The sequence below is a fragment of the Falco cherrug genome, chromosome 7, assembly GCF_023634085.1.
Source record: "Falco cherrug isolate bFalChe1 chromosome 7, bFalChe1.pri, whole genome shotgun sequence".
NCBI classification, from domain to species: Eukaryota; Metazoa; Chordata; class Aves; order Falconiformes; family Falconidae; genus Falco; species Falco cherrug.
In genome coordinates this window covers 7609760-7635566 of record NC_073703.1, presented here as the reverse complement: position 1 = coordinate 7635566, position 25807 = coordinate 7609760, and the positions used below count along the sequence as shown (strand labels likewise).

At 40.4% G+C, this 25807-nt stretch overlaps 1 protein-coding gene across 2 annotated transcripts in view; it reads right to left on the bottom strand.

The window, feature by feature from the left end:
* The window catches only part of IGF1R (insulin like growth factor 1 receptor), a 195435-nt gene that overhangs the window by 146186 nt on the left and 23442 nt on the right, over positions 1-25807 (bottom strand). For both annotated transcript variants that reach the window (XM_005436633.3, XM_005436632.3), the window contains exon 2: positions 16164-16709. In XM_005436633.3, the coding sequence (XP_005436690.1) occupies positions 16164-16709 (546 nt within the window). The remainder of the gene's footprint in view (positions 1-16163; positions 16710-25807) is intronic.

Below are 25807 nucleotides of genomic sequence, written 5' to 3'. Positions count from 1 at the left end.
GCTCAGCATCTTTCTAAAACTAATACATTTAATACACATCAAATGTGCTGGGAGAAAGGGCTTACTCTTGCAGAAAAGTATCTTTCAAAAAACCAACCAAATAAAAAATATGGCAAGGCAAGACTAAACATTCATCAGTTGTGTCTGTTGATATTTTAATGATACCAATCATCTAACGATCAAGCTTTTGAAAGATGTAACAAGATAAAACTAAGTTATTCTTTGAAGAAAAGTATATAAGGCTTCTTTCACAAACTTCAAGATTAGCCACTCCAGCTCTCTGCACTTTTGTTTTAGATGCTTAAAAGCAGGCAGCATTATTTTCCCCCTTCCCAAATCAAAACTTTCCAAATGAGGCATGACAAAACAAGACGAAGTCCTGAGTTAACTTTCACAGCAAGCTACAGGCACGCAGGGGAATCTGTTGTGCCAGTGCGGTTCTCAACAACATTGTTATCAGAGAAAGCGCTGACATCCAACATTTAATCTACCATCAAAACTGAACTCTACGGTCTCTCTCACCAGCACCTCCAAAACTCATCTGCAGTACAGACGGACCCATGCTTTAACAAGACATATTAGAAAGTAATTAAATTTATTTTCTGGTTGATTTTTGGACTCAAATAAAACATGTCCCTAGGCTATAACCAGCAAGAGATTTTTCACTTGGAATTAAATTACTGGTTACTTTTCTGCACTCCTTGTTGGGGTTTGAAAAGAAAAAACAAGTAGTGCCTGAGGTTCCACAAGGCCTTTCTCCTGCCATAAAACAATCAAAGCTCCATGGCCATTTTCCCACCCAAACAATAAAAGCAATAAACACTATTCAGACATTCCCAAAACTCATGGATTAACAAAAGAGGATGAAGGGCGTGGGGGGTAAAATAAGGTCTGACAACAACAAACCCTGGGGAACGCACAGGACTGGGGAGATTCCACAAACCCAATTACAGCCACCTGACCCATGCACAGGGTGAAACTTCTCTCAAACCTACAAAATCGGAGGGGACTTTACACATGGGGACAGAGCACAGCCTGCCTCTCCGTTTTCATCACATATTGGTGAAAGGCAGAACAAGACAGAGCCTGCACAGGTGCTGACTCTAACCAGGTAGATGCGGGAGGTGGAAGCAAAGGCAAGGGGGGAGAGGAAAAGCTCTCCTGTCACACTGACAAGAGGCATCAGCTGCTACAAGAGGGCTGTACTAACTCCTAACTTCCCCCAAAACTGAATTATTCTGGCTGCTGGAGGGGGAGCAACTCTGGCAGGTATGCTTCTAAAAACAGCAGCAGCATTTCTGACGGGATTGCTCCACACTGGGATCCGAGTGCAGCATCTTTGCAGTCTCTCTCCACTTCCAGGGCAGATCAAGACGCAGATGCTGGTTTTGGAGCTTCCATCACTGAAACAGTGAAATCACAGTGTATACCCACCGGCAGGCTCCAGTGGGAGTTGAATGGGACTCAATTCCTCAGTTAGGCTGTTTGGGTTATTTTCCCCAGCTACCTTCAGAAAAAGCCACAATAATCAAAAGGTCTATGCCTTCCAGGTTTAATAAAAACAAAACAAACAAAGGAAAAAAAACACACAAAAAATAAACAGGAAAGAAGGAATGGAAAGGCCCAATAAAACTCCTGTTGAAGTCAACTGGAAGATTAGTTTTAAGGTGCCTGCTTAAATAAATAAATCCAGTGTAAATCAGCAATCTAGGAGTTACTACTATAGATTAAATAAGCCCCTTTTGGTTGGCCTGCTCTAAACCAACCAATTTAAAAATCAGATATACAAATGGCATAAAAGCCTGGGTATAAATAGCCATGTCAAACGCATTGTCTATCTTCAAGTAAATTATATTAATGAACTAAAATTGTTTGGTTCCTTTTCACACGAGACAATGTTTACACTTGGCAAAATCCCCTGGCCTAGATTTTCAAACAGGACTACCGGTTTCAGGCACCTTACATTTGAGCTGTCACCCTGCCCATCAGAGATCTGTGGACCAGAACACTTCTCAATATAAAACAAAAATCAATCAATCAGGATATCTCACTGAAAAACCCAAACTTTGCCACTTTCTTTTTTAATTACCATATGCAGAAAGAGCTGAGCCTCTCCTCCAGGAAATGTTCGTAACACACATGAATCATAAAAAACGAGAACCCAAATGTTACATTACAGTATGACACCACTGCTTCATACATAAAACAAACCCCACTGATGACACCAGGAGTAGGAAAGGAGGTAAGAAATCAGTGGCAAGGCTGCGGCACATTTCTGTCAATGATATAAAGCTGATATATACAAAAATCTTTCCTATAGATTGAAAGATGCCTTTTATTTTATCAATATTGTCCTGGGATGGAGCAAGACGCAACACAATGCATTCACAGAGACATAACTTTGCATGGGTTTAGAAGCCCAGGTTTGCGAACTGGTTTTGGCAGACTGCCCAGAGCATAACAACATGACACGAGCAAGAGATGCTTCTGTAATGAAGGTTTCCTTGATGAGGACAGACCTCTACAAACTCATCTCCATCTACGCTTTACCTGAAGCTGCTGATAAGCACGCCATCCTGACTCAAGCTGCCAGTTTGTCCATCCACGGCACAGCCCAAAACAGCAGCAATCAGGGATGTACAAGAAGGCTTGTGCAAAATAATATTAAACACTCTTTCTCTGTCATTTTAGTCAGGCAGTAGCCCACAGATGCAACCTTTCTGAAGATTGCTTGCACTCTTCGTGTTTTATCAATATCTGCAAAGGCCTTTCACACCAGTGAACTGGAGATCAGCATTTCATTTGTTTTGACAGGAAGCAACAAGTTTGTCAGTGATGTGTCATTTCAGTTATTCCACACTATAGAATGCAAAGGTTTTGAACCATTACTCTACTCTGGAGGCTTTCTACAGCTCCAATTCAAAAAACACAGTGCTGAAGACAAATCTAACAGCCCTCTGTAATGTGCTACAAAGCAGGCCATCTGGCCCAGATATTTTTCTCTCCAATTACTATTTTCTTGCCTAGTCCCATACAATAGGTAATGAGAAAACAGACTAAAACATGTCAATAGAGCTCTTCCAAAGGAAATGCATATAGAACAGACCTTCAGGAATACTCTCCTCACCTGGACACAGAACTGCTACAGGTATCAGTGTCATTCAAGTACAGATAATGATTTATCTAGAAGTCACTTTAAGAAGCAATTCCCTCATATTATTAAGGCAGCTTGTCTCAGGAAGCACTGAGGCAAAGTCAAACAAACAAGTCTGCAATCACTGTCTGACTTGTATCCATTGCTTGTGATCAGAATAGAATGGCTTGCTAAACCAGAGTGCCTGGGCCCTGTTTAACTGGTTCATCACTTGCCTCTGGGTGTCCTATTAGCTCTCGCATCTGCAGCAGCAAAAACACTGTGCTTTTATTATTTCTGCTAATCTTATTTTCCACATGTTATATAAAACAGTCTAACTGTTCATTACTGCAATATATAGGTAGGTTAAGCCACACCCACTCCACAAGAATGGAAAAATTACTAGCACAACAAAGAACTTAAGAAAATAACAAAAATAGTTCAATACCTGCTTCCCCTAATTTTACTCAATAACACATTACTATAATCACATCTGTAAACTCTTCCTGTAGTGGTTACTGCAATCACTACACTTCTTCAATTATCATAACCTAGAAAGCTATTGTTTGCAGACTGTCTTTCCAAAAGTACGACAACATCTACCTTCTGTATCCACTCCTCTCGGTTCAAGGTCTCTCTAGATACTTGAAATGCTTCATGACAACAGCCCAACCTACCCGAGAGATTACCTCTCATTGCTCTCTGACTGCAACCTCCCACAGCAGCTGCATTTTTACTAGACAGTCACTGGGAACCACAAAAAAAAAAAAAAAAAAAAAAAAAAAAAAAAGAACAAACCTTAAAAGCATAAAAAGCAGAACTTTCATGTAAACTGACTCCTGAAAGTAAAATGACCAAAGCCCTCACGCTTCCAAACTGACACAGAAACATCTTCCTCTGACTCTAGCTCTCCTGCAATTACTTTTTCATCCACGAGACACACCCACTCACCCACACAAACCAAAACAAGCCCAACATAAACCCTATAAATTTAATCAAGGAAGGAAGAGCAAGCATGAAATGTTTATTTCTATTTTTAAATACTTGGGAGGCGCCCCAAAGCTCCTTGCCTGGGTAGATAACCAAGTAGGTGCTCCAGAACAGTGAGATCCAGTGCACGATCTGGCACAGGCAGGCACATCCAAACAGCAAAACATCAGAGCAGCTAAAAAGGCTATTAAGAAAACTATTAAGAAAGGCTTTTGAAATAATTGCTTCCTCTAAGCCAGGACAGACAGTAACTTGGGGTGTTGTTGCAGAAAAGCGTGTGTGTGAGTATACAAATACACACACATATATATATCTGTACGTATTCAAGCACACCAAAATGCTCTAAGCAGCACTATGGTTTATGAAGAATAAGACAGTCTCCTCCTTGTTCCCACAGTTCGTTTCTGCCTCAAGCAAAGTTGGTTGCCACTCTGGTTGCTCTCTCCCTCACCCAAATGGTTTGCATAGCAGATTTGCTGAAACATCAAGTTTTAACCAGGCCCTAATCCTGCTGACTTTTCTCGCAAAACTGCTGGAAAGGAATTCCTCCTGGCAGCTGCAGAGCCTCTGCTCATTAGTTTACCAAGCAGCAGCAGAATGAAACAGACAGGCACATCATTTCTGTACTGCTGCAAAGAACAGCAATAAGGACCAGGCAGGCAAAGGGAAGGCCCCCAGTTTCTCAAACACGTATGGTAAGGGGAGGACAGAAAAGGCAGAGGTCTTTAAGGAAGACAGGAGCAGGGCTTGCAAGAACCCAGGCAAGTTACTGCCGCACTTGCCACTGTTGCTGGGAATACAAGCTAGGAAGAAACTCTCCTTTCCCTTGAAGCATTTACTAGTAAGATTTGGGGGTGGGGGATGTCATCACTGTAGGTTGGTGGCAGTTGGTTTTTTTGGGGTTTTTTTCTAACTCCTGCTTTAAGGCTTCGTGTTTAACCAGGCACGGCACAGAGTTAGACGCACCAATTCCAATGTCTCCTGGTTACTTGAAGAATGAGCAGGGTAACATTGCAGAATAGCTGTCCACTTGCTCACGACATTCTTTGTCCAGACAGCACACTCGCGTACAGGTCAGATCATGCAGCCCACTCAGCAGATACAGAAAAGGAAATGTGTTTACTTCTTGCTATGTAATTTCATTGAAGTAACCTTATTACAGATACTGTTTATTAAGCTTGCTGAACGTAAACAAAGTACAATCTCTTGAGAGGATCTGCGCAGAGCTTTGCACCATTTATGGTGACTGGTAAGCCCTGTGTTGTTCAATAACACTTCCTCCTCCTCCCTCATCCCAGGCTGGCTACGATTTTAATAAATATTTAATAAGTAGACAAGAAAAACAAGAAAGCTTCACAGCTTGAAGTTTTCAGATACTACATGCATGATGTTGAATTTACCTAACTGGGAAGCATATGGACACTGTATCCAGAGCCCTAACAGCACACTGATTTGAGTGCAAGTAAAACAGTGCCACGCTACAGCCACTGGTTCACAGAGCAGAATGTTCCTTTTAGACCAGGCAGCCCAGTTCTCAAGTCACAAGAAGATAGAGGCTGGGACCCACGATCACCACAGATTTCAGTGGCCTGCCACTTTCTCTAGGCATTGCCCTACTGAAAGATTTCTGCAGCATTCCCCACTCCACAAATGTGCATGTGCACACACGCACACCCCCCACTCTTTCTTACATGTATTTCACTTCTCTCCTAAAAAGATCATCTGCCACGTGCAGACAATTCTAATCATGTGAAAAAGCTTCCTAAGGGTAGAAAAGAATAAAATCTTTGCCCAGGAAGAATATGAATTTTTCAGTCTGTAAGATATATTAAATTACTTATATTCTCCTGTAAACCAATTGATCCTAAACCAGCCCTTGAATTTAAAAAACTCTACAGCTGGTTTGCTGGAAGGGGTATTTTTTTTCCGTGCCACCACTCTCTTCCTTTACTGGAGCAAGGTATTACTGATTATTTTACTTTCTGTTCCACAGAAGAGAAATGGATGCACACAAACAACTGCAGAGAGTAGAAGAGGAAGAGCGCTTGATCTCTGAATTAAGGATTTGCATACTGGGTTTTATCTTTAACACCCACTGCAGTATTTTATCCCAGACTCTCTGATCACAAAAGACAGAGCAGACAGTGACTCACTGCAATTTCAGTTCTGCATGTAGTGTTTCACGTGGACCAGTCAATTCTGATTCTGCCAAGCAGACTTCATTAAGCACTTAAAAGTAAACCATCTTCTCTAAGAGAGAATTCCTATTCATCTGCTGCCTTCATGAGAAAAGCTCCAGAGATGGAAGGGAATTTACTCAATGTTTCCCCTTTGTGTTGTAATGATTTAAGATTCAATTAATACTACATGGGGAGGCGCTAATTCTGAAACACCTGCCTTCGTGATAACCGGATTAAGACCTCCAAACTTGCTCCACTCCGAACAGCAACAGCCTGCCAAATGACAGCAGTTGTCAATATCAACCAACTGGAGGCTGGGTTTTCCGTTACATCCTAGACCACTTTTTAAAGAGGATTCCCTGCAAAACAGGAGGAGGAAAAAAAGAATTTCGTTAAAAAAAAAAAATAAAGAAAAACACACTTGACAGCTCTGAATTTGTTTAGCCAGAAGTCACAGCTCCTCCTCTGCACACTTTGAAGGCTGGAGACTGGCAAAGCTCCTATCAGATCCTTTCAAACCCCTCACAGGGAAGAGATAAAGCCAAATAAAGGGTAACGCCACCCACAGACACAGACCCGCTCTCCTGCGCACTGGAGGGAACAGCCTGAAGACAGGTTTTGGGGCAGAAGGCTGGGCAGAGTGGGAGCAGCGGGGCTGAGCAGCTGGTTTCATTGTGAGAAAAACCAGGAGGTTGGAGTTTGGTGCACTGTTCTTCCCTCTCCACCCCCTCCCCTACAACACAGGGGTTTCTCTGGATGAGTTAGGGCAGCATGAAGCTTACCGCACGAACGCAAAGTGCCTCAAAATTAAGACCATGCTTGTCTGAAATGTAGAGAGAAATCTCTAGACCGCTGTGCCAGCCCAGCAATTAACACAGCAAAACACTTTCCCACCTTTTTAATGCCACAGAAGCTATTTCAACCACAGAACAAGGAGCAGGTTTTTGGGTTTGTGTTTTTGTTTTTGGTTTGGCTTTTTTTTTTTTTTTTAACCTTTACACCCCTTCACCACACTTGCATATTGTGACCTATTTGAACCACACTTAAAAGCTGGATCCAAGTGCTCAGTGATACATAACTTCCATTTTAGTGAAACAATCCATCTGCTCCATGTGACTCAGAGCCTGCTTTAAGAATGCAATACTGTTTAGGCCAACGGTTGCACCGCACAAAGTGTTTTGTTCACATGCATTCCTTTGGGATGACAGAGCCTATCCACGGCCTGTAACGGTTGGGGCCTGTGGTTTTTTTCCCCCTCATCCGCTGAATGCTGCAGTGACTAAGCTGACAAAAATTCCTAGCCAATTATAAACCCACTTAAAGAGACAGGCAGTCCCCCTGCAACCTTCTCTTGCCATCCTATACGGGAAGTTTCTATACATAGAAAAACATCTCCTCCTCCCAAGGCCTGCATTGATATAAAAGACTTCTCTCTGCGCGCTCAACACTTCAAACATGCTTCCTAAATGGCATCATTTCCCAAAACTATAACCTTCAATCATCCATATATATCACTCACATATCAACCGGAAAAAAAAAACCAAAATAGGAGAAACAGACGCTAGTAAAAACTTAAGAGAAGCCATTAATGGAGGGACGATGAGTGTGCTGGGAAGAGATGAGTCTCGGCAGCTATAGAGCACTGTTTATAAAGAAGAGAACGGCTAAGCGCCTATAAACCCAATAATGTTGCAACAAGGAAAAAAACACATCAGGAAGGTCACACTGGTGTACAAAGTAGGAGTCTGATCCACCTAAGAGCATAAGCTGAACTTTAACTAGCAAAACAAGAACTTTTGAGTTGACTCTCAAATCCCGCTGAAGATGCAAATCAGCAACCAAATTCCAAAATACTCCAGCCTTCCCAAGAGGGATCCTCAAGTCATGTGCTCAATTCAACCTCGCCTGCACTGTCAAGGGCTATACAAATGCACTTAATAATTCACCAGGGCATCCAGAACTACACTTTGGGCAGGTAACTACAAGTTCACTTTGTCCAGCAAGAAACAGTAAACAAAAAAACCCAAAACACAGAGAATGGCATATGGTTTCCAGTTTTGAAAACTCAGGTTATGGGCACCTCAGACCCTTACTATTTTATGGTGGGCAAACTACTTGCTAAATCATTTTTAGCACTCGGCTGATAGCACATGCACATTCCATCCCAAATGCTGAAAACTTTGCTGGGGAGGGGGGGGAAGAGTCAGTCAACAGCAGAACAGGCTGAGCTCACCTTAGAAGAAAGGGGCAATTGAACAATCTGTATTAACATACTATTATCCAAGCATCTTCTTTATTACAAGTTAATTCTCAGAGCCATAAACAGTCTTGAGAAGGAAATCACACTATTAGTGGGAAGGAAGGCTAAACAAAGGCTGTTTCATCACTGTTTAACACTGAAAAACTTGTTTGCCACATGAAAACAATTTATTAAAATGCTTAAGGACAATTCATTCCTGCATTCATGGGTGTTTGGGGAAGGAAAAACAGGAAAATGGTGCCTACAAATCAAAATTTTTAGAGGGCATGGTTTCTATCCAGAGTTGAACCTCAATGTTACCTTTACGCCTTATGAAAAGTAGGCTGGCAAATTCAGTAAGTTTGCTCACATGCCTGTCCACCTCCAAGCCTCCTTCTGCCCATTTCAGCCAAATTCAATTGCAGGTAAGTCATCACAAAGGATGTATTTTCTACACAATCCATGGAAGTGGACAGCTGGGTGGAGGACAGCTCTCTTTAGGGCCCCAAAAAGATAAAAGACTACAGCTCAAGTTCACCCCTCGTTAGACATGCATACAAACATTAACTGTCAAAACAGAAATCTCCAGAAAAGCTAAGTCCTTGCATGGATAAGAGCCACAGACAGAACTGCAGAAAATACTAAGCCACGCTGAGTTTGCCTTGTCCCTGCGACATTTGCAAGAACACAGCAAAAACACAGCTTTCTGCTGGTTTTACACTTGACATTTCCCTGACATTTTCCCTATAATGCCACTAGCTATTCCCAGCTCTCAGTTGTTTTGCAAATTCATCATAAAAATAAAGTCTTACATTACATGTAATTAACTATCCAATACAACTGTCTATTCCATTAACAAACATTTGTCTAATATGTATCAATGGGCCCTGGAAGTCCACATTAAGCAGGTTAATCAAAGATTCAGTTCACGTTCAGATGCATATTTAATTTCATAGATTTAAAATGGTACTGCTGCATAGGAAGGTAAAGCAAAAAATAATAAAAAATAATTCTCTAAACTTATCCTCAGTCTCCTGTAGGATGAAAGCAAGTTGCTAAGAACAGTAGATTTCAATTAAAACCAAAAGCATTCTGGTTCCAATCCCACCTAGCACAAGATTATCAGACTTGAGAAACATCACTAAGTACCTTTAGAACGGTACTGAGGTTTTTAAGCTCTTTTTTGTTCGTTTGGAATAAACAAGTAACATCTTAGAAACCCTCACTGAATATGACTGTAGACATCATTTACCTATCTCCCTTTGCTCCACAGCCTCAGGCCCACTGAGCTAGGAAGCCCGTTCCCTTTTCCCATGAGCCCCCATATAATGAAAGGTTAGACCAGGACTTCTTTTCAAGCACTACACATTAAAAGACTGAACACTGTATGCGTGACAATCTAGTGATGCTTTTGTATCTTCTTCTAAGAAGGACTGGCATTGTTTGTCTTCCCCACCCTTTACCACAGAGCATCAGAGAAACTGAACTGAGAAATTAACATACATGCAACCCATAAAACCAAGGAATGGCTGTTTCCTGTAAGTGATCTCCAATTATATTTTTATAGTTGTTTTTCTGACAGTGAAGCAGTTGCTTGGCATGAGATAATTCAAGCAAGTCCATATTGTAGTAGCAATAAAGATTACTCAGGATTTCAAAGTTTCATGAGGCAAAAATCTGAAGCCATGGAATGACAGGCACAGTATGGATCCAGAAGGTCTTTCTGTCCGGCCAGGTTTCAACCACAGCACACTCTTGTTCAATTAGAAGTATATGGTGCATTTACATAAAGCACAAAAAATTGCCTCTGCTTCCTAGCTCCAGCAAGTTTGTTGTGGGATTAACTTTAGCACCGCTGATCTTCATTTTTCCTAAATCAGTACGGTGTCTATGCAAAACAGATTTAATACTACTCAGAATAAATGGGCATATACATTTAACCACAGTGACTACCACTTACAAGGTACTGCATTCCACTGAAATCATGGCAACATTTACTGTATCATTCTGCAGCACATTGACTACCCCTCCACATTATCAGAAACAATACAAAAAGAAATAAATTTCTCCAACAGCATAGACAGTCACTACAGTATGTCTACACATCACCTGGTGAACATAAACACACCTCTGGACTGACAAAGCAAGTCAAAGGAAGTGTGAAATACAATGTAGAACACTAACTTTTTTTTATTCTTTATTCCAGAAAGTGGGGAAAAGGTCTAAGGTTTTTAAGGCTTTTTAAAAGTTGGGGTTTTTTTAACCTACAGCAAAGTGTCATTGATGGACCTAGTTAATTACATCAAGTCTTTCAATACTGGAAAACAAAATTCTGAAATGTGAAGTAATCTCAAAAACACCACACATCTTTGTGCCAAAAGGAACTAGGAAGCCAAGGTGAGTATTCAACATTAGCACCTAATTTTTGGTGACTAGGGCAGGCTGCAAGATTCAAGATATTCTACCCAGGTTATGGCATTGTGCACCAGAACAAAGAAAAATGGCAAGTATATATTTGTTTAATTTTAGTCCTTTTCTCAGAATATAAACCACTGCTACAGTAATTAACTGCAGATTGGCCTCAACTGCTCTGCGGCCATTCCAGCTTACTAATTAAACATGCACTCACAGCCATAATAAAAATTCTGGGAAACCTCTGGGCTGAAGAGCAGGTTTTGCAGGAGGGGAGCAAAAGTCAGGCAAAAAACTTCATTCAGAACAAAAACACTAACAAATTTTTTTAACATGCTCCAGATTTTTCTAACTCAGTGACACCAGTCACTGTGTTAGTGCCTCTTACAAGTATTTTTTTCTACCCTTCTTGTTTATTCCTTTCAGCAGATATTTATTTGCTAGAGAGTTTGCTTACCAACCAAATGGACAAACAACCTGTCCATTTCAAAGTAAGTTCAGGTTTATATGGTACTTTTATTTTTTAACACAACAGAGGTAGGATTGGCAATACACATACTAGCTTTGCTTAACATTATACCACATCAAATTCATTTGCTAGAAGAGTAAAACTTTTAAAGCATCTTGGCCTCTGCTGATATGGAAAATTTCTACTATGTTTCAGAGTTTAAAAAAAAAAAAACAACAACCAACACAGAAAACCTTAAATGAAGCAAACAGAAAAAAGCATGCTGATGTAAGTAAAAGCACAGTAAGTGTAATCTGATTCAGTACCTCCGGCTCCCAACTTTTTCCTCTCTCTGCATGTCTACACAGTTTGTGCAATTTCTGAAGGACTGGAGAATGTAGTGAATACTGCTCAGAGAGGGAAAAACAAGGAGAGAAGTGGGGGGAAAAATTCCAAAACATGGTTTTCACCGCTACTCTGCTGAAATCAACAGGGAGCAGATTCCCAGATGGCGTACACTGGTAAGTAATGCACAAGTCAATGAAGCTATGTCAAATGACACCACTCAACTGCATTATCTTTTGAGCTCCGTGTAAACAAACAGGAGCAGATTCTGAATATTTGTGAGAATACATCATGTTACTGTCTCCATATGTTTAAACATTTTAGTAGAAGTTACATATGGACCACTCTTCCCACTCACTGTCATTCTCTCCCTCCCATTCCTCATTCCCCACATAGACCATATCTTTTCAGGCCACTGTCAAACCAATTCAAAAAGGAATAAGGATACATTTTCATTAAAAACATTTTGTGCTTAGCTGCCATCTGCTTCTTTATCAGCCTCCAAATCCTCACATGTCTTTTCCATGGTCCTCAGTTTCACACATTCAGAAGCTGAAAGTTTTCTTCTGTTGTTACTGCAAAGCACAGTCTATGGGAGCTATTGTTTTTCACATCAAATTTGCCTCTTTCAAAACAAGTTTTTAATGCTTATGACCCTAACCCATGTTCTCTCTACAATGCCAATTTAAACCCACATTCTTTTATGCCAGTGGCAAATCTAATCTTGGAGATCCCTCATGCACTTCAGATACTCACCTCCACTGTTTTTATGGGAAGCACGGTTATTTCACCCCTTTTGTGTGGCACTGTAACTTGCTCTGGACCGAGACTTCCAAACTGCACTCTTAGCTTCAACTGCAGCTTCTGTGCCAGACGACATTACCCCTTATAGCGAGTATTAACACTCTGCCCTCCCGGTAACCAGACCCCTAGTCTTTCTTTTATCCAAGTAGGAAAGGAAGGGTTTCTGCTAATACCTGACAGAGAGCATCTCTAATTTAACTGGGGGGTGGATGGAGAGCAGAAGAATAATTAGGATGAAGTTAAAAAGAAAGAAAAAAACCTCACGCATACACTACATATACATGGATCACTGCTAGTTTTGCTATTATTCCCACATAAACACTTGGATTAGTTCATTTCTCATGGCCCCAGCAAAGGCAAAAGTGTCTTATGAAGGGTTAGCTGGACTTGTCTGAAAAACAACACAAGGGTTAGGGTAGACAAGGGATCCTGCAGGCAGGCTTTCAAGGTTTTAATTTACATTTGATTTCTGCAGGCTTACAAAGGCCTAGTGACTAAGGCAGCAGACCTCAAAAATTAATTATCAGCAAAAGGAATACAGAAAACAATGAAAGTTTTCTTTCCAGTAGATCAATGGACAGGCAAAGCAAGCATGTCAGAGACTAGCCTTTCAATAGGTACAGCAGGAACCGTTTTTCTGTGTGATGAACCATCACATCAATCGCTGAGCAAGATGCAGGCAGCTTCTATAAACATGTCCAGCAGTCACAACTGCCAGGAGGGGGGGGGAAAAAAAAAAAAAAAAAAAAAAAAAAGGAGAAAAAAAACCCAAACAAAACACAACACAAAAGGCCATAATCTTATTTGTATGTCTGGACACTCAGGTTTTATCTTTTCCAACTCCACCTGTGCCCCAAAGCACAACCACTGATGCCAACAACTTCAGTACTCTCCTTCTATCTTGGAAGATTCTTCCAGGTGGCCCCGCAACCCCAGTGAAGTACAGCTGGCATTTGATAAGGCAAAAGAAAAGTAGGTGCAAGTCAGAGAGATGATAGCACGCCAAATCCAACACAGGATGCCACAGCTCCAGTGTGCAAACTAGTAAGGCTGCTGCCTTGGGGCACTTAAAGGTAAAGGAATGAATACTACGCAGAAACCAGGGCAAGAAACTGGCAGAAAAGCTGCTGACGCTTGATGCTGATCCTTAAAAAAATAAAATAAGTTACAGCTTCTTTGTAGCTTGTTCTGCTATAGAAATGTCAATGGATTATTCTGTCAAACGCAGCATATCCTTCCCTCTCTCCTCCCTCCACCCTCAACATTGTTCCTGCACAAGTTATATTGAAGGAAGCACAGGGTTCTTCCTTTGTTTGTGAGCAAGAAAAAGAAGGAAAAAAACAACTTCCACTCAACAGCAAAACTAAACAGAAGCCAGACTACTTAAAGTACTAAGTGTTCCCACACAACATTTACCCACCAACTTCAGATCTTTCAGCGTAAAACCTAAACAAGGACAAAAGAGATTTAATATACACTCCTCCACACATCCAGAGCGAAGAAAACTAAAAAGGCATAAAGGAACCCTGAGTGATAGACAGCATTTTCAGTTTAACATTACTGGGACACACAAGGAGAATGTCAGGGTTAAATTAAATAGTACACTACGAAAATATTCCCTGGGAAATAACATAGGTGTCATCTCTCTACTGGTATGAAAATGCTGACTGAAACACTCAATAACTTAACAGTCCTTGCTCCTATTCTTTTTCATGTCTTGTGTCATTTTGTACTGCAAGAGCCCTCTCCAGATCAGGAAGGAGTTCATTGCCAAAGCGTCCAAGAAATGTTGCAGGAGAGACAAAAAGCTTCCTTTTGAACAACCGCACGTTTATACCTCCCTTGTGTTTCTTCAGAACAGGAGTACTTCTGGGTTTTGTGTTTGTTTTCTTTTTTTTAGATGAATGGCTGGCAAATTTAAAGTCTTCTTCCTTGAAGTCAATGGCTTATCACAGCAAACAGATTAAATAGGTCCAATTTGCTCACCCTTTTAACTGATTAGAACTTGATCATTTCTATACACACTCTGCATCCTGAAATACTCTAAACCTTCGTTGTTTTTCCACAGTGTAACGCTCTTAAACCTTTCAAGGCTCTTTTCCAATACCTTTCTTCTTCACAATCGCCCACGAAAGGAAGATGAAAGCATATAGGAAAAGAAAAACACTATCTACACCCCTGCCTTAAACATGCTGCCACCACAGTATAACTGATCTCATTTTACTTAAAAAATCTCTTCTCATGTTCATTTGGGATCCAAATTATTTTAACACTCCCCTAGAAGTCAACAAGCTTTTCTGCACATTATTTTTGCCTACTCCAAATAGCCAAAGCACACAACAGAAAACAAGTAAGTTGTTACAGGTCATTAAATACACTCTAGTTACATCCATTCAAACTACTGAAGGCAATGAGGTTGCACAGGAATCACATCGGTCACCCTCTGTAGACAACGGAGTTACACTCTTTTAAATCACAAAGTCTCCCAGTAACAGGCTGAGGAGTCTTCTTTTCTTTGTTTAAAAACAAACTTTATTTCCTATTAAAAGTATCTGCAAAAGCACAGCCCCACAAATGCCTTTATTCAGAGGTATTTTTGGCATGTGTTGACTGAAACTGCTCGACAGGGTGCTTCAATTTCAGTTCTAATTAAACATGAGGGCTTCACGTGTCCCTAAATGAAGGTAACCTGAACATAGCCCTGGTCCTGTTTTCTCTCACACCGTGGTGTTTCCTACCATTATAGCAGTTTTGGTCAAGACTGCATGCAGAATTTAGGGACTGTTCCTCCCAGTGATGAGTGCTTGTAATTAAGCCCTACTGATACTGCAGGGCTCAGCTTTCGTAAAGTTACAGGATGAACTCAAAAAGCCTGCCATATAATCATGTTATTTGAGTAAACTATGTATTTGTTTATTTTTAAAAAGTGAGAAGAGATCAGGTTTTGCTTTTGCTAATACTTACTATCAGAAAGACATAAACCCTGTCATGCCAGGTAAGAACAAAATGGGCAAGGATAATTTCACTGAGTCAAGATATCCATTGACTCTCTGACACTACAGACTGTAACGTAAAAATTGACTTCAGTAAAAAAGTTCTTACATACACAATTTACCATAACAGGAATTTCTGAAGGTGCATGCCAAGGGAAGGAAAGAAAAAAGTCAAAGTCTGGTTAACAGCTTCAGTACAGCAATGACTGGCACACACATAATGTCACTTCAGCAAGGAGGAGACAGCATTCAACAGCCACCTCCTGCCAAAGTCCTCAAGGAAGGTAAAACTGGTTCCAGCTTTGCTATAATGGGTTTAGTTTTACACTTCCTTTGCATCTTTTCCATAGGGAAGTAACCCAGAAAGTTTTGGGGGTTTTGTTTTGGTGGTGGGTTTGGTTGTTGTTGTGGTTTTTTGTGTTTTTTTTTTTTAATGAAGTGAGATGATCCTATACTGGTTAAGAGGGAATCTATTTGTGGAGTAACTGGATACCTCATTACGTGGACTACATACAACTACAATAGAAGTTTAAGTTGCTAAAGAATTTAAAATAATCAGAAAATTAAACCTTTACTTCAGCAAGAGGTGACAAAAACACACTATCTACTCAAATCTTACTTTTCTGGCAGTGGTTCGTGGTCCAGCAGCGGTAGTTGTACTCATTGTTAATAGATGTCTTCTCACACAATGGCTTCTCTTCCATCGTGCCTGGGCACAAGTCCCCACATTCCTTGGGAGGTTTATTCCCAACGATGTAGTTATTGGACACTGCATCTAGGATGAGAGACCAGTCCACTGTGGAGAGGTAACACAGGTCAGAGTTCTTCTCAATCCGTATGGCCCCGCGGGTTATGTTCCTCAAGTTGTGAAGCCCAATCTCTTTAAGATTTGTCATTTCAAAGATAACCAAGGCATAATTGTAGAAGAGGTTCCTCCCACGAATGACTGTGAGGTTGGGGAAGAGATCACTGAGGCTTTCCAAGCCTGCCACACGGAACAGCAGCAAATAGTCAGTTATGACAGTGAGCTTTGGGAAGCGGAAGTTGCGGTAATCCTCTGCTTTAGAGATGAGCAGAATTTGAAGGAAACCCTCAATTACCGTACAGTTCTCCAGGCGTTTCAGCTCATGGATATCATTGCGAATGTCAACATTTGGCCCGCAAACTGAAAAATGTAAAAGGAGAAAGAAAAGTTAGTAAATGAGGCCATTGAAAGCTTATGAAATTGGAATGCAAGTAGGTTATTCTGATGGCCATAATTTTTTTTTTAACTTCTTAATGAGGATGCAATGTTAAAATAGGAATTGAGTACTTGATTTACACCTACGTTGAATATTCATCTCATTTAACCTATCACTATAAACACTACCAGGACCAGCGCAGAGATGTAAGCTATCTATATTCTGCAACAGACGGAGAAATGTTTTATTGTTGCTGTTGAAAAGAGCTGCATTAGACTGAAGAACGTAAAGATAAAAGATAAACCTAATGCATTTGCACACCCTGCTTCAAGTAACATCGTGACATGTATGACCACACCAGGGGTTCAGCCACGTGACTTCAAACAAGTTCGGCAGCAGAGTGATCCACTGCTCGTTACACTACTAATATCCCCCCACTCCCTCTAAGATACACGCACATAAAGGGGAACACTTTCCGGAAAATAACAACATATTTCTCAAATCAGTCTTTCTTCCCAAGGTCACAAGCCAAACTAGCCCTAATTCTTGAATGCTAGTCTCGCAATAGATTAGCAACAACACAAAATGCATAGAAAGCTGGTCAGCACTTCACACACTGTGACTGGGAAGAAAAGGAAGTGCTTGGACTTGTAGCTAATGCACAAAATTCCAGTTTGCATGTTCCAGGGAACCAAGTTTCGCTGATTTTGACACCAAGACTAAAAAAAAAAAAACTTCTTGAGTTCTAAGAAACACAGGATACATTTATTTACAAGAACATACAGCATCATAGTGAGGAATTTCCCTTGTAAGCAGCAGACTGAACTCAATGCACTCAAGAAAAGAATGACCAAAAGGATTATTCCCTAATAAATCTGTGTATTAGGTTTTTCATACTAGACATATACACAAAATAAAAATTTTAAAGGAGCTGGAAGAAAAGTGTACTAATAATGTAATAATAAGACACATAAAATGCATTTTAATGTAAAACAAAGTACTACGGAATGTAGAAAGCTGTTGTACTTGGAAAACCTCAGAACCGGTCTTCTGTGGAAAACATGGAAAAAAGATTCCCTGGAATAGACAGTAAGTTGCTTGTAAGCAAAAACAGTAAAATGCCCATTTAAGCAACCCAAAACTTAAATAAACCCCAAGCAATTCAATTTTGTGGAAAGGTTCTCTTTTTATGCATGCTAGGCTTAATTATTTTAACAACGTTTTTTCCTCAGACAAGGAAAAGGTCTAAACAAACACTGGAGCCAAAAAACTTAAATTCTAACCCAGACAAATTGTCCAGAGATTCAGAAATTGCACTGACACCACCAAGCAGCTCTTCCATCCCACAACACTTATCTAAGGCTAATAACTTAAGCTAACAAAGGATCCAGAACATGAGCATGCTAAAACCACAGCAACTCCAATGCCCGACAAGGACTTAAAGACTTTTAAGTCTTTAAAAGACTAAAGGACTTTGTTGTTAGAGGGACAACGTAAAAAAACAACAGGCGAGATCTTTGTTAAGAAACAGATGTTTTCCACACAAACTATTACCTAATCTTCCTTCTGTGAAGTTCCAAGCTGAAAGCAGAGCCTAAATGTGACTTGCTGAACTAGAAGCAGCTATGTGCAAGAAAGTTCATTCCCTAAAGCTTTAAAAAAAAAAAAAAAAAAAAAAAAAAAAAAGTAAAATACACACCACCAAAACTAACATACCAACAGTAACACATGGCCATCACGACAGGAAAATCCCCATTTTAGTATATACTGACTACAGAAAAACTGTGTATTACTGCCTGGAGTACGTGTCAAGGCTAACTTCAGGAAAACATTAGAAAAGGTGAATGGGTTGGCATTACCCAGCTTTAAAAGCCAGATGGGAGAGAGGAAACGGTAAAAGAACTCCAAGGTAGCAGGATCTGGTAAGAGACACACTGGCTGCATGCAGCCGACGTGTGGGCTTCTCTCCTGACTCTGCAGGAAAGAGAACCTCAACTCAGATCAAATTCCTTTAGTAAGCTGGCACCCATGTCTTGCTTTCAGCTTCTGAAATTTTCTTCTAGAGCAACCATCCCTCCATCCACCCTCAAGGGGCTGTGTCCTCTGCCCAAAGCACAGCCCAACAATAAAACGAGTATATTTACACTTCGACATTCAACTTTTAAAAAGACAAGTTACAACACACAGTCTTTTTCCAATTAAACTGTTTTGGTTTCTGTCTCTACCTGCTGGTAGGACAAGGTGAACAGTATGGTTCTTGTTATGGCAAAGCAAAAGTAGCAAAATTTATTTTACTGCCATAAAACTTTAGAAAGCCTAACTGCTCCAAGCCCTTTATTTTGTTAAAGAAATAAAATTTGCACTTGTGCTGACATTTTGTAGGCAAGGTTCCAGAGTGATGGGTTTAAAAACAGCTGAGTTACAATACCCTAAAGAACAATTTGTAAGAGAAATGGCAGCAACCGTTAACTAAAGCATTATATATCTGTTCATGCATCTCTTCTGAGGCTGGGCTTTAAAAGTCATATTGCTTTTAGCTTTATGTTTGTTTCAGCTTGAAAGTTACTTAATTTTACATGTTTAATGCTTTTATAAATCAATGAGATTTCTAGAACTTTATGGCGAAAGTATGCACTCACTTGCCTCAATTATGAAACATCATCCCCTTAATATGGAAAAGGATAAAGTCCAGTGGGCTCCAATATTAGAAATTGATTACAGATGAGCATGCTGTTGACATTTTTTATTTAAGAACTTATTAATTCATCTACTGAGTTATGCTTTGCAGAACTTCACGCATATAATGAGAACTGCAGAGACTCAAACATGAAATAGGGCAAGCACCTTGGTCCATACTAACATTTGGAAAAAACAGTTCCAATTAAAGTAGATGTTTTGTTTGGGTGGGTGGTTGGGGTTTTTTAAAATAATTTTCTTTAAAGTTCATATCGTTCACAGAAGTTAACTGCACCACAATGCATCATCTTCTTCTCACGTTTTTCTTGCTGCCCAGAAAAGGATTATATGAAAAACAAATTAATCAGAGCTCAAAGTCAACTACAGTTTCCATTTGGCTGTGCTATGTTTTCTTTGGATCCCATTTTAGAGAAAGCATATATGGACTTACAATATAAACTGGTCTGTCAGACACAATAAAGTGCACATAAAATGCTCTTTGGAGCATTTATATTCCATTTAACAGTTTCTGATATTCAACCTTATAGGGCTTTTTTAATGTGACTAGTGCAACTCACCTCTGTTTCATGTTCAATTCAGAACTGGAAAATAACTAGTATGTATTTATTTTGGTAACAGAAAATAAAATGCAACATCTGTTTATTAACCTGTCCAGTACTTTTGGGTAGTTTATAAACACCCAGGATAATTATCAGTAGTCTGACTCATGCTGTGGTCATTCAGCTGCTTACAGATTTCCAAGCATTTCCTTCAACTGCCTATCATTTCTCAGATTTATTGTAAACTAAGCACCTTATTCTCAGCAAGAAATTAGTTCTTTAAAGAAATACGTATTTATTTGTTTAACAGGTAACTCCCCAACACAGTAAAATACTGAAAAGCAGCAATGCGTTCTCTACCTAGATGAACACAAATGCCTCCCTGGAAGTAGCACTTCAGTCCAGAAGTCCTAAGCTTCACCTACTATCCAACAAGAAGCCCACCTGTGCTTTTTTTTTTTTTTTTTTTTTTTTTCTGAGAGCATCCCATGGGCAAGCTGCAGGGCACAGAAACTTCCAAAGATAACAGAAAAACACACTCCACGCTACAGTCTTCCTGAGGACCTACAGCACATTCCTAGTCAGAAGACAGATCCAAGCCTGATCATGTAACTGAGACAGGGTCAATGAACTACCAGGAAAAATGATTGCACGTAACAAGTTCATACGATGAGAGTAATTAATGCGACCTGCAGCCTATTCCTTGCTCTGGCAGAATCTCCTGGCAAGTCTCCTTTCTAAGTGCTGCTCCAGGCTGTGGCACCAAGGAGCAGCACAGAGGCTGTGAACGAACACACACGCTGCACAGCACACAGTGAGTTCACACTACTGAGCGCACACAGATGCGCAGATTAATGCAAAGCTGCGTGTGATGCTAAGAACTCAGAGTACAGTGATCCAGTAGTTTCTCCTCACCCTTAAGTATGATTTGCTAATGCTCACTTTGACAATTACAAACATTTTGACCTGGAGAAGAACCTTGCCACCTTGAGAAACACCTGCCATTTAATCATCATCTATCATCAAATCATCATTTTCTCCATGCAGCAAGTCTTTATTCTTTTTATATATCCACTAGTTATTTCAAGTCACTAGCTATTCCTAAAAGGACTTGCCTGTTGCCCTTCAGTGTTTCACAGGAACCATTCTTTTTACAAAATGGCATGCTACAAAACACAAATCAGCAGAAAGTCTGCTGTTCAACATTCAGCCTCTAATATAACTTATGCACAGCTGTAATTCATAGCAGCTAATTTGTTATCTGTACCAAGGTGTTAAAGAGGGTAGGACTGACAATTCACACATTCACTGTTTTTAATAACTGAAATAATTTCCTACAAGAAATCATTTAATCATGGTGTAGTTCTTGCTTCCAAATTTTGTATTCCTCCCAATGACTCCATTTAGAAGTTCTAAAGGAACACAACTGTTCAAGTTTTGCTTGAAAAAATACACACCTGCACATTTTAAGCCTTGCCTTTGACACTTTTGCAGGGGGGTGTGGGGTGTAGTGTTAAAGGGCTGTACTGCACTGGGTGGTCTCAGTATCCTCTCAACTAGCCAAAGGTTAAAGACAGAGCAACCATCACTATCTGGCTCTCCCAACAGCAAAAAGTCTTGGACAAAAGCAACACTCTTTGAGTCATCAAGTCAACCCAGCACAACCCTTTCGCAAGTTTAAGGCCTTTTCAACCTGAGTCTGCTCCAGCTGGGTCAGGCTTTCCCCAGCAACAGAGACCTGTTCAGCCTGTGCAGTCATTTACATTTCTGAAACGACAAACAGCATAGACTGCTTGCCGCCAACATGTAAGTAGCAATCTTGAAATCAGCTCCCATTCACCTTTCTCCTGGTTTGTATACTCACCAACTGCTACTGAAGTTACTATTTCCCTTAATTTCCCCTCTTCTCACTTCCCTCTGGTGAAAATTGCTTCCTTTACTTCAGAGGAGAGATGCAATGTTTATCTTAAATGAGGAGCCTGGACACCTTCCACTTTTCCATTTTAAAAAAAAAAGTTATCCCCTTACACCGGTTGCTGAAAGTAGGTGCAGAAATTGTTCTAATTCCACATTGTCTTCCTGGCCAGGGGTCAAAACACCCATTCTGAGGACAAAGTCTGTGATCCACAAGGTTCAAAAGGGTTCTTTTAAGGGAGGGCATGAGATTGCTCATCTTCTCATCAACTTTCACCCTGAAATTCTGCACAGTGGTAACATGTACAGTATGTTACCACCAGCGCTGGATGATTTCCTACACAAAGAAGGAACTACAAGGCTTAATACAAAACACAATTGTGGCTAGTTCTACTTTTAGAGTAGCTTGCTCACACTACCACCACCACAAGAAAAACCTCACTTGGCCAGTAATGGCTTTCTCTGAGCACACTCCAGTGAGAGGTCTGCTTTCCCAGACAGCTACTGCTAGCCACTCTCTGGTCAGCCAAGAGCTGCTGTTACTGAACACAGCAACGCTGCTCTCTCCCAAACTCCTCTAATGACAGAGGCTTGACAACATCACCCTACAGCAATGTCAGCTCAGAGCTGTGGGTCTTAGTGGGAGACCAGCACATCTTCTAAACACCGTTGTTGATTATTCCCAACAAAGCCACTCACTTTTCATCATGTGTTTTTTAGTTTTTATCTATGGCAGGTCCTTATACATAAGAAGGGTCCAAAGCAGCTCCTGAGTGGGGCTGAAGTCCAGCAGCCCTCATCCCAGATCCACAGCATGCAACACCCTTTGTGAAGCAAGCATCCCCAGAGTTACCATCCCTCTCTAATAATGATAAAGAGCAGGTTTATTGCATTGGGTGGATTTAGATCTGCATAATGTATAATGGCCTGCATATTGACATGTTTACTATATATACTGGATCAACTCAATAGAAGGGCTGTCTGGCACACTGGAAAAAACCCAATGGCTCAAAAACCCCCAAATCCTTGCAGATGCTTGAAGGTTAAAGAACAACATTGGCTGATGACAGCATCCTAGTCTCCGTGTTATCTGAAAAACTGGTTTGAATCGAATTAGGAAAAAGGAACTAAACATATGATAAAACCCATCAGCAGACTTAAAAGGAACCTCTTTTCTACACAACTGCAGCTGCTCAGAAGAAAAGCAGAAGGACACATCAGTGGCCAGAGAGAGAATAGTCTGAAAATGTTACTCCTATACAGATTATATACAGCGAAAAGTAAAACTTGACCTTAACCTCTCTCTTCATTCTTACTGCTAAGTATTATGCTCGTTTGAAAAAAAACATCAGGACTGTCATACAGCCCTGAAGAAGAAAAGTCTTTAAGCATTCTTATTCAGTCATCAGTGAACAGGGAGGTACTGCAGTCCATGGCCTGGTCTTAAGCCTAATTTGCTCCTGCAGTTTCACTCCAAGACTTGGAAGGCAGAGGTAGAAAGACTGAGAAGGAACAGATTAGCAACCACAATTTCCCTTCAAGCCTGTGAAAAATTTCAGAATAGTTGCACCATCTGCAGACACAGGGAAAAAAAAATTACTACAGAAGTCTAAGGATTCTTTAATTGCATACTATGCAAAGAAGAAATTAAATGTGGAGTTCACAGAAATCAGTGGTTGGAGAGATTGCTTATGACACTTTACATTAACACAGGATTCCACCACCCACTGAGCTCTTGGTTTTGCCTTCGTAGTGACACTATGAATGAAATATATATTTTAGTGTCTTTAATGTACTTACACAACCTCCCACAAAATTTCTGTACTATCTAAGCTCACCTATCCTGCATGCGTCACATCAATCACTAGATCTCTTCCCAGGGAAGCCAGCTTCTGTATTACCTCTTGGGATGTCAGAACCAGTAACAAGGAGAGAACTAAATCTACACCCCACAAGCCAAGCTGTCTCCCTAACCACTCAACTACTACTCATCATCAAACATACTACATAAACCTCATTACATTTACCAAGATTTCATGATGTTACACCTCTCTGCTGGGGGTATAAAAGATAACAGGCACCCCACAATCCAGAGAACACCAAACATTTTCACTTTTGCTAAGCAAGCTGATTTTCAACTTCTGTGTTCCTAGCACAACGCTGCCATCTTTGGCTTGCAAAACATGGAAGGGAATACTCAAACCCAAACAAAAAAAAACCCTTCCATTTAAATGTAAGTCTTGAGAACATTCTTGTTTATACATCTAAGGCCCAGGAAGAGGGCTTGGGGTTTTTCTTCATTTAATTAGAATTTAAACTTTGGAGGAGAAAGCCAGACCACTATGATCTTCTAAACACTCAAGGGACTGGAGATTATATTACAAAGTAGCTTGTCATTTCTGAGAAATACAGTCTATTATCATTAACGTACCTTGTGTCACTCATCAATCCAAACAACCTTTTACCAAATTATTCTCTCCCAGATTTGGAAAGAAAAAGTGGTGTCACAAGAGGCCAACCAAATCTCGTGCAAATACCTCAAAAAGCGACCAGATTCCCTTTCTCCACAGATGTTCTCGTTCTCTCCCATAGCCATTAGGAAAATACACACATCCTATTTTAACTTTCTCTTCTACCGCTCACTAACTATATATTCCAGATCCAAGAGCCACTGTGTTACCAGGCTGACCAGAACAAAACATTCACAAAAATAACATACAGAAGGACCGCGACCCACATCACAAACTCAAAACTGTCTCTGCCTTTTTGCTCTTGCAATTTCAGCTGTCATTGGCTAAAGATATCTCTGGCATTGCTGCTTTCCATGAACTTCCTCTAACTTCCCCATAAGTTTACATTAAAAAAATTTCAGAATAAATCACATTTCTGTCCCTCATCTCACTTGCTTTCTCTCTGCCAACATTTTACTTTGAATGTCAACAGGAACAGCAGCTTAGCAAAAATGGAGCCAACAAAATGAACTGCATCCCTTTAATAATATTGATTGATGCCTTCTCTGCACAGCTCACCAGAGCAAGTGGGTCTAGATTTAGCCTAGCTCACGTGAAAGCATCCTCATGACAAAGTCATCCCCAAATTAATCCTCCCTCACCAAGACTGCACTGACCCAGCTTCAAGGGTTCCTCTGAAGCCACATCTGTTACCTACTACTACTGAAATAGCATAACATGAGTGGCTCAGTTGGCATGAATTTGTTTGTCCTCGTGGGTACACAGGGCAAAAATGGAGGAATGTATTATAGAGCTAATAAAATCCATGTGGCTGAGCTTGCATGATCACTCCAGAAACCCTGGCTACCTAACCAAGTAAAAGTAGCACTAAATTTTTAACCCTGATCTGTATGGACAAAGCCTGCAAGATTCTCTGCCGCTCAACCGAAGAACAAGCTAAAAGAGACAAAAAGCTAACAGAAAGATCAAACCTACAGTAAATTCCTCACCCATTAATGCCCAGTATACATCAGACATTGAAAGCCACTGTTTGAACATTACGGTTGCAGCTGGATGCTCCAATCTCTGGCAAGATGCTCCTGTGTATTTACAAGGAAGGGAAAGCTGTTTGAAGCACCAGCTGAATGCAATGCCAAAGTAATTCCACCAACTACACTGCAACACTTCAGAGCCACAGTATGGTCAAGTTTGCCAGCCTGCAAGAAAATTACTGAAGTCAAATGAAAAAAACCTGCAGAAGAAAGCAAGTAATGTCTAAATCACTGAAGATGAGCCCCATCCTCACAGGAGGGCAGATTTCAAACCTCTGCATTCTTTCTCATCCTGCATTATCACTTTTCTGATAGCGTCACAAATTAAGAGCATGCCGTTCTATACAAAATACGTAACATAGAAGTGAGTAGGTGGCGTGTTATGATCAATAACATTTGAGAGTAAAACATTTTTTTAACTGTGATAATA